The following is an 18324-nucleotide window of genomic DNA, read 5'->3' on the forward strand; positions in this document are numbered from 1 at the left end:
CAGCTTGGATCTGGTCGTCGAGCTTCCCTTGTCCTGGGCCATGTCCACGGGGTAGGCCTCAGATCTTCTGGAATCCTCCAAGAAGCGTAACTGGACGAAAACTTTGCCCGTGAGGGGCGTAGAAAATTCCGAAACGGGTCCCCGTTGATCGGAAATAGAAACGGTGGAGCTTGAGGCTCGATTGACTGAAAAAATGAGATTAAACTCTTTGAAAAAACGCAAAATGCGGTAAAAGCTCGAGAGCTAAAGCACAAAGACTCCCAACACTTGAACGTGTGGTAAAAATCTGAGGATGGCTGCCAGGGGAGGGGCTTAGGGAGAGGGCAGTCATTGGCTGGGGGCAGTATGACCCAGAGACCAGTGATTGGTTACTACTAAGAAAGACAGATCAGAAACGAAACTGATACTGATACTGATTTTTTCTTTACCAAGGATTCCCAGCCTGACGACGGGGAATATTCATGAGCATGTGAATCCATGCCAGACCCCATGCTGGAGAACGATAGGATCGTCCCCTCCAAGATTGACCTGGTGCACGAAAAGGCTGAGGTTGCCTGATGGCAGCTCCCAAAGACTTGCCAGCTGCCTTTGAGGTCTGCAACCTCTCAAGGCTCTCGTCAGCCTTGCTGCCAAAAAGGTGAGACACGTCAAAGGACATGTTCAGGAGACGATTCTGCACGTCTGGTGCGAAACCCGACTTCCGTAACCGCGCAAATCTGCGCATTATCGCGCTAATGCCCATGGACCTGCTTACACTATCTACAGTGTACAATCCAGATTCAAGGGATTCCTGCATGGCCTCCTTCCCATCTCTAATGAATGGCTATGAATCCTTCCCTTTCGTCCCCTTCTGGTATGTGCTCTGCCGCCATTGCAATGCACTCCCACAGAGTGTACGAAAACTTTCCCAAGGCACATGTGGAGTTGTCTGATTTTAATGTGATACTCCCAGCTGAAAATGCCTTCCGTGCCCAGCCATCCACACGCTTATCGTTCCTGTCTGGAGGGATAGAAGGGTACGCCAGTTTGTTAGAAGTTGTGGCTGCCTGTATGACCAAACCCTCGGAGTGGGATGTTTAGATAGATAGCCGGGGTCGCTACTGGCAGGGCGGTATTTTGAAGTAAGGGATTTATTCGCTGGCGGAATAGAATCCGGAGTCTCCCAGTTTTTGGCCACCCTATTTTGCAAGGCTACGTGAAAAGGTAGTATTGGGTCTTCAGTAGGACCATGATCCAATATGTCTGTTAGATCATCTTGGTTGAATTGGGCTGGAGGTCTGGCCCATCCTAAATAATCTATTACCTTTGTCATTAGCTGACGGTATGATGGCCTGGAATGTTCTCCTGGTTCTGGTCTACCAAAGTCATTTTCAGGAGATGTATCAATACCACTTGCATTGTGAACCAAATTCCTCATCCTGCTTTCTTCTGAAATCAGGTATTCCGGGACATTTGGGGTGCCATTATCTAGCCCAAAAGGTACATTCTCGTCATCAGATTTCTCCTGTTCCTCAAAAATTGAGGTCAGAGGCTTGAAGAACTCTTTCCTAGGAAGAGGTTTGAAAACCTTTTCTGGGGGAGGTGGAGGAGGAGTATTAATGGGCCCTGAAGGGATTACAGGATCTTTCCCTTTTTCTGGCTGATTTTGCCGAACTGGGGGTTTCGGCGTCGAGGGCTTCAGGGTCGACGTCGACAAAGGCGTCGATGGTGTTGGCGTAATACTCGTCTTTGACGGTGCCAGCTTCGATGGCATCGAGGCGCTCTTCGAAGACTTGCCCTTCGAGGTGTGTTCGGTCTCTGACAGCATCGGTGACCTTGAGCAGTCGACTCGAGCGGCTTTTCTCGCTAGGCGTCCTAGAAGGTTATCTATCCTTCCTCTTTCGATCACCCAGACTCGAGGGCGCGCAAGTGTCGGAGCGATGATGCTCCCGGCCGGCTTCCGAGGATGGCGCGGACCGAGGCTTTGCTTTCTCGAAAATCTCCATTATTTTGACCCTGGATGCTTCCCATTCTTCAGATGATGAATTAGTGGGACATTTCATCCTTTTTGGGGATTCGTCCGAGGACGAGGTGGAGGGGCACTTGTGGCGTTGTTTCTTCGATTTTTTTCAACGAACACTATGAGCGATGGGAATTGCTTCGGGACCTGGAGCGATGACTTTCGCGTCAAGGAGATATCTCCTCACGGACGTTGACTCGACGCTAGAGGCTTTATGGTCAGATTTGCAACCTACCTGTAGTTTTCCCCTCCTTTCTCGCAAGGCCTTCCCTGTCATCGCCTGACACTTCGTACAGGCCACCATGTCGTGGCCTTTTCCGAGGCACCGCAAACACTCTCGGTGCGGGTCTGTGATCAACATTATTGAACCGCACGACTTGCACTTTTTGAAACCCGATCTCGGGGTTGTGGTTGGCGTCGAGGACATATTTGATATTATTTGCTATTCTCACAAAACTCAAGGCGCGCCGAATCTCCGAAGCAGCATATACTGCAGAAAAACGGAACTGAGGCCAACGGGCGCCGCACGTGCTACATATACACCCGCTGACGTCACCCTCGACGGAGGCCTTCGAGGGACCATCGACTCAACGACATAGATGCACGGCGCCCCCTGCCGAAAAAAAAAATCGAAGCAGCTAAAGCTGGATGGAATACATCTAAGATGAGGAATACGTTGGAGGACACAATCCACTCCAATTGCAGGCATTAGCATATATCATGCCATGTGCGACAATGTCCTCTGCCTTGCCACAAATCTGTGGGGAATGGTGACCATATGCATGAGGAGGATCACCTGGTCATCCTCCCAGCACCTGGGGACAGCACTCAGCACTTAACCTACAAGAGGACATCTGGCCCTTTAGAGAATGCCCAACTATAGAAGGAAGTGTTGCTGGTAGTACAAGGTCTGCAGGCACTGTATCTAGTATCTAGTACTCCATGTTGGAGCCGTGGCCCTGAGAATGTGGGAGACACTTGGCACTCAAACACATCTGAGCATCTGAAGTCAAAGACTTGTTAAGACCCGACCAATCCTGCATTGAAAATAAAACACCATTCATATGTGCAGACAATCACTAGGAACCGGAACCATGCAGAGGGGACAGGGCCAAATAATGAAGTCCAGGAGGAGCATAGGTGTGGGAGTTTGTAGAAGCAGAAGGTGTGAGTTGTGTGACAGTTCCAAACAGGAGAGTCTAGGTGTGAAATGAGGAGCATTGGTACCGGAGGAGGGAATATGGTCTGAGGAGAAGGTGGTAAAAAGAGTAAGCTGAGGAGCAGGAGGAGGACGCTTTGAAAGAAGGAGCAGTAGGAAGGAAAATGATCTGAGCAGGAGAAAGTGGTGACAGGAGGATTCAAGAGGTTGGAAAAGGAAGTAAGTGGAGAGGGGGATCTGAAAAAGGAGCATGGCATCTGAAGGAGAGGGTAAGACTTGGGGAAGAGGGGTTGAAAGGAGGAACATAAATGTCACAAGGAGATTGGCGAGAGGAGAGGAACACACACACACACACACACACACACACACACACACACACACACCCTCCCCCCTCCCAAGTCTACTGGATGAGTGGGAGAGGCTGTAGAAGATAGGAGCACATGGCGGAGCATTGAAGAGGCATATGAGAAGTCAGTAAACAGTGACAGAGAGGAAGAACAAGTTGGTGCCTTAGGAATGAGCTGAAGGCAAGGCAATGTGGAGGAGAGTTAAAGTGGGTGGGTTGGCTATAGACTCAGAACCCGTAGGCAGGGAATGGCCAAAAGCTGAAAGAAAAGCCTGCCCTGACCTACTTGGATAGGAAGTTGTAAACTCCACATCCTTAGAGGGAGGGACTAAATAGCTAACCACTAAACTTGGCCCGCTACTCGGAACAATGAGGCTTGTATATGTGCAGTTATCAGCCTTTTCACAGACTCCCCTGATAAGGTTTTACCTAATGCAAGTGGAGCCAACGATATTGTACAGGCTGAACATCAACTTAAAAGACCTAAGAAAACATCTTAACATAATCCAAGGTAAACTCTGGAACGAGACTTTGAGGCTGGCAAAATCAGTACCAAATGCCGTGATACGACATAGGTTTGGGTTAATATCACTTGCCAACAGGGCAACAATGGAGGAAACTAATGATCTATGCAAAATTGCTAAATCCTCTTTTGGACTCCCTGTATGAAAAAGGGGGTGAAGCACAATCACGTACTTGAGGAACTTCAACAGATACACTGAAGGCTGAGATGAGCAAATTACTAACGGAAATTGGCTCATCAAGAGAGGAGTTGACAATCAACCCAAAGTAAATAGAAATTGTTTCAACATGACTGGGGGAAAACATCAGAAGAATTTGCAAAGTACAGTTTTTATAGGGAATATTCAAAACTCTTGTACAAACAGGTTTCGAAATATCCAGTCATTTTCCCGTGCCCAAGAAGGAGACTATTATATCTACATTTCCGATTAAATCAAATGACCACCCTCGAGAGAGTGGGAAACTGGAAAGGGTGTCTAGAAAACAGAAGCTGTAAGCTATGTGGCATTGCAGAGCTAAAAGAGACCATAAAACATCTGGTAATGGGCTGCAATGCTTTAAGGGAACTAAGGTGAAGATAGCTAGACACATCACATGGGTGCGAAGCCCTGTGGGTCAGCATGATGGGTGGACAAGCACAGAGCCTCATCTTAGCACTGTGCGACTTCCTATATAAAATCTTAGAGAAGTTAGGAAAGGCAGCACTGGAAGTAGAAACCTCTCTCTCCTCTTTCTTTCCTTCTCTTTTTTTATGTTTTTACTCTCCTTACAAAACATGTTTTTTTAAGCGTGTAATAAATGTAAAAGAACAGTTACATTTCTTTTTATATATCAGTTTTATATATCTTGTTTGGTTGATCCCGGTGACAGCGGGGACTAGGCATGGAATCTGCAAAGGATATTCTGGAGGTCTACCCTAAGTCTTAAAGTCCACATTTGAAGGTTGGAAAAACCACCCACATGGCCAACTCTCCATCCATGTCACCACAGGATTCCTACATCAACCAGGATGCCAATATCCCTCCCAGAAGCTACACTCTGGTTTTCTTTTGGTTGAAACTACAGTTCCCAAAAGACACTAGTCTGATCTAACCACTTTGTACAGCCTCTCTACTGCTGTTCTGGTACCATCTACCATACAAGCCACACCATATGCTCATTTCTCCTCCCACCATGGATTTACCCCTTTGGGATAGTACTCCTACCTGTTGCGGTCAGCTAAGTGTATCCACTCATTGTTTCCTGTGCTGCCTAGCAACCACCTCATTAAACTCCAGCAGTGTCTCTGTTTTATCACCCCAGCTCCTGCTTCAGATCTTCTGCACAAACGACCTTGTGATATTCTACACCAAATTCCTCCTGATGGCTCCCAAGTTACTCCTGATAACTCTCAACTTTCTCCTGATGTTCTATAGCAACCTCTTTTTAGTAACTCTGAAACCTCTCATAATGGTCTATATCAACCTCGTCCTGGCAGTATTTCTGCCTGAAATACTGCCAAACACATAATGAGGACCAATGACTGTGGCACGCTTGAAATACTACCAAACTGGAATAAGGGTCCACAATATTTAGAGCCATGGGGACCATTCAGTTTCTCCCATTTTGAAATTCCATTGAACTCTATTGAAAGATTTTTGTAAACAGTAATCACACTAGGGTAATACTTCACCTGTTAATGCATTTGTGTGGAGATAATTCACTCAGCCAGATTTTAATGTATTAATGTTCCTGGAATAAATGTGTTTCAACTGTCTGTTAGTCTTAATCATTTTCAGATGGAACAATAGCAGAGGCAATGTTGAGTATCATTGGTTGCATGTTCAGCCTCAGCCTTCAATCAATGTATTTTGTTTGTCTTTGGGTCTGACAAAATATTTAAACAGTTTGCTGTATTTTCATCAAACAGCCTCGATTGCATGCGAGAGCACACACACCAACACAGTAATCATGGTGGCAACAGTAAAGACAGATACAAGTGATCACAGTTCAAGGGTGTTTGTTAAACTGTAAAGGTAGGTTGGAAAAACCCAAATCTAAGATCCCATAGAGCTTTGACCATCAAACATAATAAAGAAGTACTAGTGGTGTCTTGTCCAATAAAAAGAGCCTATACTAAGACAAATCTATTGCCAAAAGAAGTGTGGGATAATGTTCATTAGAAAGCAGGAAGTGTTCACAAATAATAAGTCAGGATGCGGTATTGGGGTCCCCCTTCCCCACGTTTTGAGCACGGGACAAGGTAGGAATAGGGAGCAAAGCACACACTCAAGCTTTCCCAGCACAAGCTAACAGTTCCGCTCTCATGTATCAGGACCTTCATTGGTTAAGTCTCTTTTCTACAAAAAGTCTCTTGCCTCCGAGGATCTGATGTATTCGAAAATAATAAACAAAAGTTACTTTCTGATTGAAAGTTGGGTGATGCCTTTTTCACCCCTGGTTCCCCCTCTACCGGGCTCAGATCCCCAGGAAGTTATTTTCAGTATCAGGACCCTCGGTTGTCAATCGCTTGCTTCCGAGGGCATGGTATTCAAAACAACAAAAACAAAAGTTATTTTCTTTATCTTTACAGTGATGGTTCTTCACCCTTGGGTCCCCCTCTTCTGGGCTCAGACCTCTTGATTATCAGCCTCCTTCCGTCGGGTTCACTATGACACAATCTCATCTGTGCCACTCACGAATCTTAATGTCATTTTACACAGTTCACTGTGGACATCCCCATACCGGGTTCACTCTTGTGAACACACTGTATATTGGGACTTCAGACCTCACCCCCTGTTTATCGGCATCCCTCATTCAGGTTCACTCTTGCCAACTTTTGCTATTCACAAGATGTGGGATTCACTTCCCTAAACTTCACCTTCACTTGCTGGTCAAAGACTTTCGACTGTATGGAGGATTTTGCTGGAACCCCGTATGACCACTTTGACCCAAGTCTCTTTCACCATTCCCAAGGCCTTCTGGTAACGATAGTTTCAACGATAGGGTATTTGGCCAGAGTTTCTCAAGTGCGCACCTGCATGGTGCCCGAGTCCCCTGTGGCTGGCTTTCCCTTCTTGTATGTAATTAACAGTTCTTTGTACTTTTCTTCAATTAGCTGGTTTTGCTACTTTGTTCAAACACAGTTCAGTTTCTAATCAGCTCACCACTCGACTCACCAGCTGTGATGAACCGCTTGGCTTTTCTTCTCTCTGGAGTCAAGGTTGGTACCACAGAGACTAGCGTCTCTCCCGGCTTGGTGATCAGCGGAGGAGAGTCCCGTCTACCATTGACATCTGCTGCAACACACTCTGGCTATTTCTTGCAGTTTTACGATTCATTCTGCAGAGGTTTCACAAGGCCATGGTCGGAAAGGGCAAGCTCGCTTCTCTACTAGTTACCCTCTTGGTTTGCGCTGTCTTTCTTTTCCTCTTGAACTGCCATGCTGAGTTAGCTCGCTCATTGTGGTCTGTCTTGCTCATACTGTGCTCTCATGCTCCACCTTTCATCCCTGTAGGGAAGGAAAAGGGCTGTCAGATGTGTGTCATTCTGGTCAACTGCCCGACTTTGCCTGACCCTGGTGTTGGGACATGTCAGGTAAATGGCTTTGGTGTTTGTCCGTCGTCTTTCACGATGCATGAAAGTGTTCATGCCAGAAAGTGGGGGGGCAGAGTGTTTTTATGTCCTATGGGGTAGGATGGGGAAAAGGTATGAGAAGGGGGATACTGCATCTCACCCGTCGGTGTCCCACTGGCACTCCCCGAGGACCCCCCATCCAGGTGATCCTCCCTCGCTGGTCCACCTCCAGAAACTGGATCCAATAGCGATGGTTGTGTCCTGGCCACCTGGATGACAGATCCACAGGGACTAATACGTGAGATACCTTCATGTTTCTCAGTACACAATGCATTATGCTATTAAAGGCCTCTTCAGCTGATTCCTTTTGTTGTGAAAAAGGATCTGCAAGGCAATCATAGTATAGGTTTTCGGTTTTGCCTCGACTTTCAGTGAGAAGCTAAAAAGGTCTGAAAGATATGGTCTCCTGTGGTTCTATAAGCAGGATTAGAATTCGATTGTGAACCATTATTTGGGATAGTACAAGTGTGAACTTTCAGGTGACCTTCTGTGGCACACATGTTGAGTGCTGGCCTCCTTGTTACTTGGCTGTGCGGTTTGTTCTAGCCCACTTTTGCCGACCTACACTTTGCTGAATGTATTTTTAACTTTTCTCCACTTTTTGGGTCAACAAATGTAGATGGTAAATTGGGGTAAGGTATACTTGGGGCTGGGGTTGTGGTAGTAAGGGGGAGTAAGTGGGAGTGTGAGGAGTCTCCCACAGCATTTTGCAGTAAAATAAAAATATAGTTAAACAATTCTGCAAATCTGTAGGTCGACAACATTTTTTAGTCAATCCTTCATAGAACTGTGCGGTTTAGCCCAGCCTTCGCAAGACTATCTCACTAACTGGCTATCTTGAGATTCCAGATTAATGTTATTCATAGGGGTGAATTCTAAAGTGTTTGCCTTGAATCTAAATCACTGTTTAATAGAGAAACTGCTCGTTTTCGCGCATGGATTACATTTTAGCTTTTTGTACTAGGATCGAACCACTTAGGGTCTTATTTAGAGAACTTAAATATCATTAATGCATGCAATAAGCATACGGTAACAGAATATGTCTGCACGATTTGGAGTCATTCAAACACTCCAGCTATTCCCTAATTTGCAGGGCCCTTGGACTCAATTGGGGATTGGCATGTTACAGCATGTGGGGTTTGCCGGTAATCTTGCACGCAATGGTTTTGTGTGGAGGAAATGACCACACAAAACTAGGCCGTTTTGACGATTTAAATTTTTAAAACTTTACATTTGGCTGTGCAGTAAAAATGGCAGTAGTTCCATTCTACTGTTCAACAAGGTTTGACTGGGGAAAAACCAGATGGCAAGAATTTCAAAAGGCATGAAGGGACCTGGAACTAGGTACGACTCCGGCATCAAACTGTATTCCAAAGACGGCCGTCTCTGCCCTTACTCGCCTTATTGCACTTCTCAGTGCTGACACTAAAATCTTCAATGAACCTGCCTCAAGAATCGCTGATCCAAAACAATGCAGCGTGTAGTACTTTAGCTGTGGCATCAATAGACATGGCTTCACTTCATGGAGCCCGCAGAAAGATTTCTATAGGATCAGTTTTGACAGTATTTGTGCTTTCCACTTGTTTGTGTATCTGGAATTACAGGCCCAAATGCTGTGTCAGCGTGGCCCACAGTCGGGAAAATTGTTTCTCGAAAGATGCACTAGACTGTGCCGCCCCCAACACCGTTTCTTTTTGCACTTTACATCAAACTATTTATTGAAAATGTAAATCTATGTGATGGAATTCTTCCATTTGCAATCTCACGGCTACACAGCATTAACAGTGCTGCTCGAGCAGATGCCATTCTGAGTATCACCAGCAATGCAAGCACGACAGTAGAATCTGGTAAATGCTTGCAGATATGACGGTGCAGCAGAAATAATAGTAACATACTTCTGAGTCGAAATCATTCCGCACCAGGCCAAGACTGTGCTGGGTAAAATACAAAGAGCATAGAGTCAAACGTAGAACCTTTTTAAACTTCTTCATATGTTTTCCACAATCCACCAATCCATTTTAAGCAGAAACTAATTACAGGTATAAGTTCAATGAACTCAAGATTATTGTGGGAAAAAAACTGTTGACATGGCACGGTCTTACTTAAACTTGTATAACCAGATTGGCCAGTCTGTCCAACTAAAGTACTTTTGGTGGCACCAAGAAGCTGTTGCCGAGCGTCTGTTAATTCTGAGAGATCCGGCTGATACACGAGCAGACACTAAGTTCTGCATCTGAAGACATACTTGGAATTGGTCAGAAATGGCAATTTGTAGGAACATTTCTCAAATACAGAATTGGATCTATGTGTGGTGTAGCTATAGACTTCTCCCTAACTTTTTTGATTCTGTGATCAAAACGTGGGAGAGGTCAGGGATATTATAGTTATACATAGTTTAACTGGCATGTAAACTCAAATCATTTGATCAGTTGCAATCTCACTTACCTCGAGCACTATCTTCATCAAGTCAGTTTCTCCCTCCAGATACTTCCTCTCACTTGAAGGAGAACCTAATTTGTATGCTGGTATTTTCCCACCGCCTGACACTTAACCTTCCCAATAACCTGTATATACATAGCTGTATATACTATGTAACATAAACGCCGTGATATAGGTTGTGACTCCTGTTCCCTGTGCGATTTAATAATGTCTTTCCAGTGTTGGAGGGAATGTCATACATCCCACATGTGAAGGGAAATAACTAAGAAAACCCATGAAGCATGGGTCAGAGCGCACATCAAAGGCCAAAGGTCCAGGCCGCAACCACATTACCCTGTAACTCCCACCATATCCCTTCACCGAGCGATAGAATGAAGAGCAACCCACAAACATGCACTGTAGGTATAGATATGCCAAAAGACGGCAGACACAATGAACCAACAAATATGAGCCATGAGTCCATGTGGCATGCACGTAGGGGCAGGTGCAAGTAAGTAGGCCCATGAGACAAGAAGCGTGATAGGAGATAGAGCAAACATTTATTAGGCAAGCAAGCTGCGATAGATTTAGGCCAGGAACATGATATATCAGCAGTAGGGATAGTTCTGATTGTCACACAAGAAGGATAGCAACCAGCAAAATGAACATGCATAGATAGGCAAAGTCATGCAAGGAATGGTGATGATGGAATAACAGACAGAAGCTAGGCCTATCCAAGCACACACACGACAGGATAGACAAGACGAACTGAGAAACACACTAGGTAGGTGGGAGTGTGTGATAGAAACACTAAGTGATAGAGAATATAACACACAATACAGATGTATACACAAATACGTGCACACATTAATGCTTTATAGGTACCTAAAACTTAGTAGGCCTCAAGATTGAAGGCAAGCCATAAGCCATTCGATTAATAGGTCTCAACGCATTATAACAGGTCTCAGAGCATTAGAAATTGTTTCACACAGCAAAAAGGTAGTCAGTACAGGATTTTGCAAAGGAATGCAGTGGCAAGGTCGGCAGTTCTGAGCACATTTTGCTCCCCTGAAACCTAAGAAAGCCTACCACTGCCCCTCCGCTCCATGGTTTTCTGAAGCCCTGAAATCCAAGCGTCTTAAACAATGGCAGGCAGAGCGCAAATGGCGGATTGATAACTCCCTGACTGCTAGGCTGAGATTTCACCCAGTCACCAAACACTATCACTCGGCTATTCAAGAAGCTAAGGCTTCTTTTTATGCTGATAAAGTTACCAATTCTTTGAACCCTAAGGAACTGTTTTCTTTAGTGCACTCTCCCTCTCTCTTCCAACACCAATCCACTAGCGGGGGTCTCTCCATCTCAGACTTTGTGTAATTCATTTCACGATATTAGGAGTTTTATCTCCTTAGCCGTTCTGGCTGCCAACCTCACACCAGCCTCCGTGTCTGGTCAGATCAAGTCTTCTACTTGGTCTCTCTTTATTTAATGTAGTATTTATTATTTGTATTTATTGGATATTTGTAATAACAGTCTTACTAGTCCTACTAGGCCTTGTGACATTCGGATCATGCAAGTGCAGAACAAGAAGTGTGAGGAATTGGTGGTAGGTGGGAAATACCGGCCTGCACAAAACAGTGCTAAGGTGGAAAGGGAAAAAGGTGAGGGGTGAAGTGCAAGTGCTAAGGGGAGGCCAGAGTAAAAGTGCCAAGGAATGCAGGTAAGTGCAGGGAAAGGGGGTGGTGGACTGGGCAGAGGGGAGGGGCTGCAGCCCTGTAGTACTCAGAGGGAACCAGGCAGCCCATCACTGAGGCTGAAGAAGGTGTTAGCAGGGGAGGAGGAGAGTGAAGGAGGAGGAGAAAAGGAGGGTCTTGAGGAGATTCCAGAATCTAAGGAGACCTGGCTCAAGCCTGAGAGGGGCAGGGAGACCATGCCAGAGGGAGGCTTCTGAGGGGGAGAGACATCTGACCCCCCACTCTTTGCTTCAAGAAGCATCTGACTCGCAGAGAGTTGGAGCTAGCAGGCAGAAGGGCTCTAGCAGGAAGGTATTTAGGGAGCGAGAGTTTGATGTAGCGGGGACCCAGGCCCAAGAAAGCCTCATGGATGATGCAGAGGCTCTCAAATTTGATCCTAGCAGCAACCTGCGGTCCCCTGCTTGATGCCAAAAATAAGTCTTGCGTCCCATTCTGGATTAGTTGAAGGGGACTAAGGGATGATGAAGTAAGATAGAGGAAGAGGCTGTTAGATTAGTCAAGCCTAGAGAGGACAAGAGCTCTGGAGACATTGAGTTTCTGAGGGAAGGTAAGGAAAGGGAGGTGGTGCAGCTCATAGTGGGCCTTCTTGGCAAGGTGGTGATGTTAGAAGAGAAGGAGAGAGAGGAATCAAAGATGACACAAGGTGTTTTACTCACAAGAGGGTGAAGGGAGGGGACTCAGAGGGAGGGAAGGTGGTAGCTGGGATCCCAATGAAAAGGATCTCAGTCTTACTGGCATTAAGACAGATCATTGGCAGTGCGCCATGACTGAATGGCAGTCAGACAGTCCAGGATAAGAGAGGAGGAAGAAAAAGGAAGGAGAGGGAAGCATAAAGGAGAGCTGCATGTCGTCAGCTGCATAAAACTGGAAGTGAGGAGAGAAGGAAGCGATCAAGCGGGTCAAGGGGTCAAGGTAGAAGTTGGAAAGCCAACACCAGTAACGTGCCCTCTTCCTCTCCCAATACCTCAATATTGCACTTTTTGAATGGTTCTCTCACTCATATTCCATTGTAAGACAGCCAATCATAGCACTGTCCAGTTAACATTTCTTTTTATGTACAGACTCTTTGGCCAGATCTCGCTACTTACTGTCAAATTAAATAAAAAATGAAAACATGAAAAATGCAAATAATTACATTCAATACATGACGTTCGAAAGCTTTGCTTATAAATTAGCTACAAATCCACTTTAAATAGGTTTTTGTGCATGAAAATACACGGCAAGAGACAATCAGTAATTACTATCCTCTATTTAAAATGTATTCCAGGCAAGGACAAAGAAAGAACTTCAACCACATATACTGCAGAGTAGTAGGCTACTTTTCCAGAGCAGAAAGTGTATTTGAAAGCCTCAAACAATTATACACTTTGAATGTTGCAGCTTGACTTAGAATACATGGTTATAAGTTACTATATTTCTTTTATATATTTGTCTAAGTGTGTTTGTATGCTCGGGTTTGGCTCCAGCACCATAACATTTGGTGGGCTGAAATGTTGATCCAAGGTCAGCATACTAGTGTGTGGTGTACCGGGAATAGTGACAATTGACCAACCCCACCCATTCGCCCTGCACTTGGCGGAGTCCGGCCCTGTGCTATGAGTACGGGTGGTTTCGGGAGATTGCCAATTTTCCGATTGCTGACTCCAGCATCACAACAGTTGGTGGGCTGAAATTTTGGGTTAAGGTCGGCATACCAGTCTGGGGTGTATTAGCGATGGTGAAATCTGACCAACTCCCCTCCCCCATCCCCCACTCCCTATTCGCCCTGCACAGGGCCCTTGGCTACCAGTCTAGCAATTTCCGGAGATTGCCGATTTTGTGACCTTCCAAAAATAGGAAGTTAGAACACAAGTCGGCATACCAGTCAGGGTCTACTGGCGACAGTGAAATTTGACCAACCCCACCCATTCGCCCTGCACAGGGTGGAGCATGGTCCGGCCCTGTCCTATTAGCATAGGCGATTTCGGGAGATTTCCGATTTTCCAACTTTTTCAAAAATAGGAAGTTATGACAAAATAAAAGATAAACAATGCTCTAGCAGACCCCCACGTGCATGTCAGCTACAGACCCGTGCAACGGCGGGTGGTACCGCCAGTAGGTTATATTGCAACTAAGCTTTAAGTAAGGCATGGCGTATATGCCCAGGAGATGTATCAGAATAATCAGGCATGGTCCATGTGTTTGCCAAGTTATAGAAAGATAGCAACATCCAGGTCCCATATTTGGCCTCATTACGAGCTTGCCGGTCCGGATTCAACGGTACCGGTATGCTTGCCGGGATCGTTGTATCCGGACTGGCAAACTGCGAGTTGTGCTCGTGGGTGCCTTTCATTCCGCCAGGGCTGACCTGGTGGAATGAAAGGCACCCGCGAGCACAGCATGCCTGTAGCACAGGCACCGTTATGCTACAGGCATCCCCATTCCCATTGAGCCCTATGGGGCTCGAATGGGATCACCCGATTCCGGCACCCGCAAAATGGCAATTACTGGGTCCGGCGGGGCTGTAATAGCCCAATCGCGGGTGTCGGACTTTGAGATCCAGAGACTATTGTGAATCCGATCGTTGACTTAACACCATTGGAAATCATATTTGCTTGTATGACTAATGTTCACGCATGTGCCAATCTGCAGCTACCCCGAAGATAAAAAATGAGGCCTTCTACGTTGTAGTATCTGGTGGTCAGAACCAGTGGGAAATTATTACAGAGAAAAAACATTGGCAGAAGGTCTCACAACTTCCAAGAAACTAATACTTTGGCGAATGTTCCTTTCGGTGAGCAAAGAGGCACCTGGATGCAACACATTTTCTATTTTAGATGCAAGTAGTCTTCAAATATATATCATCATCTATTAATCAAGTATGCATGTACGATTGAAAGACCTAGAAAATAAGCTGCTTTTTCTTTAAAAAAAGAACTATGAGCATGCTGAAACCACACACCTGTTCTGCTCCTGCACAGACATTCTGTAGCATTCTGCTGCCTCCCAACCTACCATTTTGTGAATATGGGATTTGGACATTATACTCAGTCTCAGTAAATCTTTGCAGCATGCATTGTTTTGCATAAATCTGGCAGATTCCTTGGTAATCTGGGCCATACTGTAGTTTAACATTGAGCACGTCATTTCTGCTATCCAAAAAATAATTGGGTGAAGACAACTGTCCTAATATGTGTCCTAATATATGTGATATAACTAATTTATCAATGTTAAATCAAATGGATCTTAGTTATCTTCAGAAAGAAATGTAATGAAATAGCTGTGTATACCTGCACATGCTGGTTGGACCGCCACCCGGAAGAGTCCACTGGTTGTCTTCTTTGCTCTAAAAGGGCTCTTCGTTTGTTTTCAGTGGTGTCGAGAATTTGCTTTCTTCTTGCAAGTGCTATAGCAGCTTAAAAATATAAGAACACGAGATACAGGGGCTGTGTATTAAATAAATATGTCGACATTCTTTTTTTTTTTTTTTATTTTATTTACTTGTGCACAATCAAAATAAATGACTTTTACAAGGCTAACATCGTCCATAGAGACGACGTGCAGATTCTGGGTATCAAAATTCAAGTCTACTGTCAGGTAAACATCGGATGTCATGTTTGTGAAGAACTTCCATTGCTGGCCTCATAGCAAGAGGAGGCAATTAAGGCAAAGATTTGGGCAAAGTTGAGCCAAGCCCGAGGGCGTTGATTTTAATAAACGCGGCTTCCATCAGTTTGGATGTAGCTAAAGCCCAGCAGGTTTTTTCCCCTGAGATGAGACGGCACCACCAGGTGTCTTCTTCAATCAAACGAGAATCTACCCAACAGGGTGTCAGGAAGGCAGTACGTCGACATTAAAGAAACCCATGTGGTAGCTGTATCTTTTGCACTTTACTGGTACTTTTTTATTGAAAATGTAAACATTAACTAAAAATATATCCCTGTTCATTGAATTCATCTTAATCACATATATTCTGCGATATTAGCAATTGGTTGTATAACTGTTTATTTCAAGAAAGAACAATCAACTCATAGCAGCACAAGATCACAAGGTGTGCTCACACCAGCTGGTGTGGCAGGGGCATTGAGTCAACTAAGGACCCAAGTATGAAGAAAAACATATAGCCCATGCTCCACATTAAAACTTGATTTCCAAAATGAGAACTCTGGGTGCTTATGGTGATTAGTACCCAGCGGGCTGATGCCACGGGAAACACTGAACGTGGATTGGCTCAATTGCAAGACTTACTACAGTGTAATCCCGTTTACGCATTAGCGTGCATCGCGTGCCGAGTCTGAAAGCCTCGTCACTCCCCTCCCCGTTCATTATTATGGATCAGCTAGGCCCAAAATGGCGCCCTGTTGATCCGTAGTAATAAAGCAGTATGCACGTTCTAGTCTCTCTAGAACTAACGCGTACTGCGGCCACCTTTTCAAACAGCAAAACAAATGCTGAATGTGAAATATAACAACACCATTAGTATCCCAGGGCTACAAAACCCCAGAATACTAATGGCAATAAGCCCCTTGCTGGCAGCCCATTACCTCCTGATGGTAATGCCCCCGGGGCCTCTGTTAAGGCCCTCGCTACGCACAGGCCTATCACTATGGGCCCCAGGCATTACCTTAGGTGGTAATGGCCCACTGGTTCTGGGCTTATTGCCACATAATACTCTCTTTACCGGGCCATCCCGACCGGGAATGGTGCAGCTCAATCCTTCTTCCCTACCATGATAGCTTGCAGAGGAATTTATTATCACCTCAATACGCAATCAGACATCATCAAAGGGATATTCTGGACTCCTTAATGTTCCTGTTTGTTGTTAATGCAAGTAAGCAGAATTAGCACCCCGAAGGGTGGGTGTTGTGGTGCAATGGCCTCCCAACTAATCAGTAGGCTGGGAACGTGGGTTTTACCTTATGGTAATCCCCACGTTCAGACTTCCTAGAGCAGCAGGATGCCATAAATGTCCCAGTCGAAAAGCAAGTAAGTCCTCCCATGCCTTCACCCTCCTTAACTTTTTTCTTTAATTTGTATTTATTTGTGTTTTGGTTTTAATGTGATGAAGCCCAAAAAGGCTGAAACACATGTGTGGGGTTGCTGATGGCACTCTTTTTTTTTTTTTTGTTTTGGTAATTGCTTAGCATTTCAGTGCGGGACTGCCATTGTGGGTAGAGCCAGACTGATATGCAAATCGATATTTCTTCTCTGTGATGGGTGCACTCAGGTTATACGTGGTTGTAGTAGTCATCATTTATATAGTGCCTTTTAACTATTGATATGGTCACAACACGCTTGTGGTGGGAACGTGCTCGGACAGCACAGTTCACAGTATGGGAACATTTTCAGAAAAGGCTTAGAGTGCATGTGTGCATTTGGCCCACACCAGGAATTAGGTGGGCTGGCCGGGCTCCAGTAAGCAACCCAAGAGATCGGGCATGTGGACGGGTGCTGAGGGAGGTCAGGAGAGTGGAGTGTGCGAGTGCAACAGACTCTGTATGTGTCCATCTGGACTGAATTTTCATCATAGGTCGTCGCTGTATTCTGGTGGCTAAGTTGTTAAGGCTTAATCTGGTGTAAGGAGGCGAACACGTTATGTGCCCAGCTAGACCGAATTTGACGTAGGTCATCGCTGCATTCTGATTTGTGCATGTGGGTAGCCATGTCTGGGGCAGATGTCCACCGAGGTGGTGCACCTTGAGACTCTGATGGAGCTTTAATATTGACCCTCCTGAGTCGAAGAAATTCCACATAACAGGATATTTGCCCCATGTTCGTTCTCAGTAGAGTAGCCCAACACTCCTTTTTATCTCAGTGGGTAAAGACCACTAGGGCTACCCAGGTCTTGAATTGCCAATTGTGTGGAGCTTAATTAAGTCTGCTCAATGCATGCACATTAGAATTGCTCCGTCCTTGTAAATGTAAGGCTAGTATTGTCATTTGGTGAAGAAGTGCCCAATACCAAATCTCTATCGCTAGTTTGCAGAGAAAATGAGAGAACCTCCTTATTTGTTCCAAGTGTTGTGCTGTCTATCACAACTTGACCTATATTCTCCCAAAGCTGTAGGAGAAAGGATTTCAAAGACCGCAAAATACCCTTCAACTCTCGGGAGTGACATGAAGCCGAACAGGATGCACAAAATAGAGACGCATGTTGAGAGTGTTTGCATCGTGTATATGTAAGATATTTGTTAGCTGAATTTGGAGAGCATTTATAAAATATCCCCAACCCTCCTCATTGCCCCTAAGCTTCCTTCATGCAAACGCAGAGACTTGTGGGAGTTGTGGTTTCTGGGTCTCAATCACAGTTTATAAACCCCTCGCTCCCTTTCAAATTAAACTTAAGACTAATCATTACAGAGGATGACTTCTCTGTGGTTTCAAAGGAATCAAAAGCCGGCAGGGAAATCAAAAGCTCTCTTAATGCAAAACAAAGGGTTTCAAACCTTGGTTGCGCCACACAAGTGTTTATCAAATCTCAGTCACAAACTCTGTGGTTTCTTTTGTGCAGATGCACTTCTTAAAACGGTCT

The 18324-nt window shown here is 45.2% G+C and overlaps 1 protein-coding gene across 1 annotated transcript in view; it reads right to left on the reverse strand.

Annotated features, from left to right (window-relative positions):
• Positions 1-18324, reverse strand: part of CEP126 (centrosomal protein 126) — a 543909-nt gene that overhangs the window by 163324 nt on the left and 362261 nt on the right. Inside the window, exon 8 of the mRNA XM_069639092.1 lies at positions 15083-15207. Within this exon, the coding sequence (XP_069495193.1) occupies positions 15083-15207 (125 nt within the window). The remainder of the gene's footprint in view (positions 1-15082; positions 15208-18324) is intronic.

Source organism: Ambystoma mexicanum, chromosome 7q (genome assembly GCF_040938575.1).
Source record: "Ambystoma mexicanum isolate Mex_15411 chromosome 7q, UKY_AmexF1_1, whole genome shotgun sequence".
Taxonomy (NCBI): Eukaryota; Metazoa; Chordata; class Amphibia; order Caudata; family Ambystomatidae; genus Ambystoma; species Ambystoma mexicanum.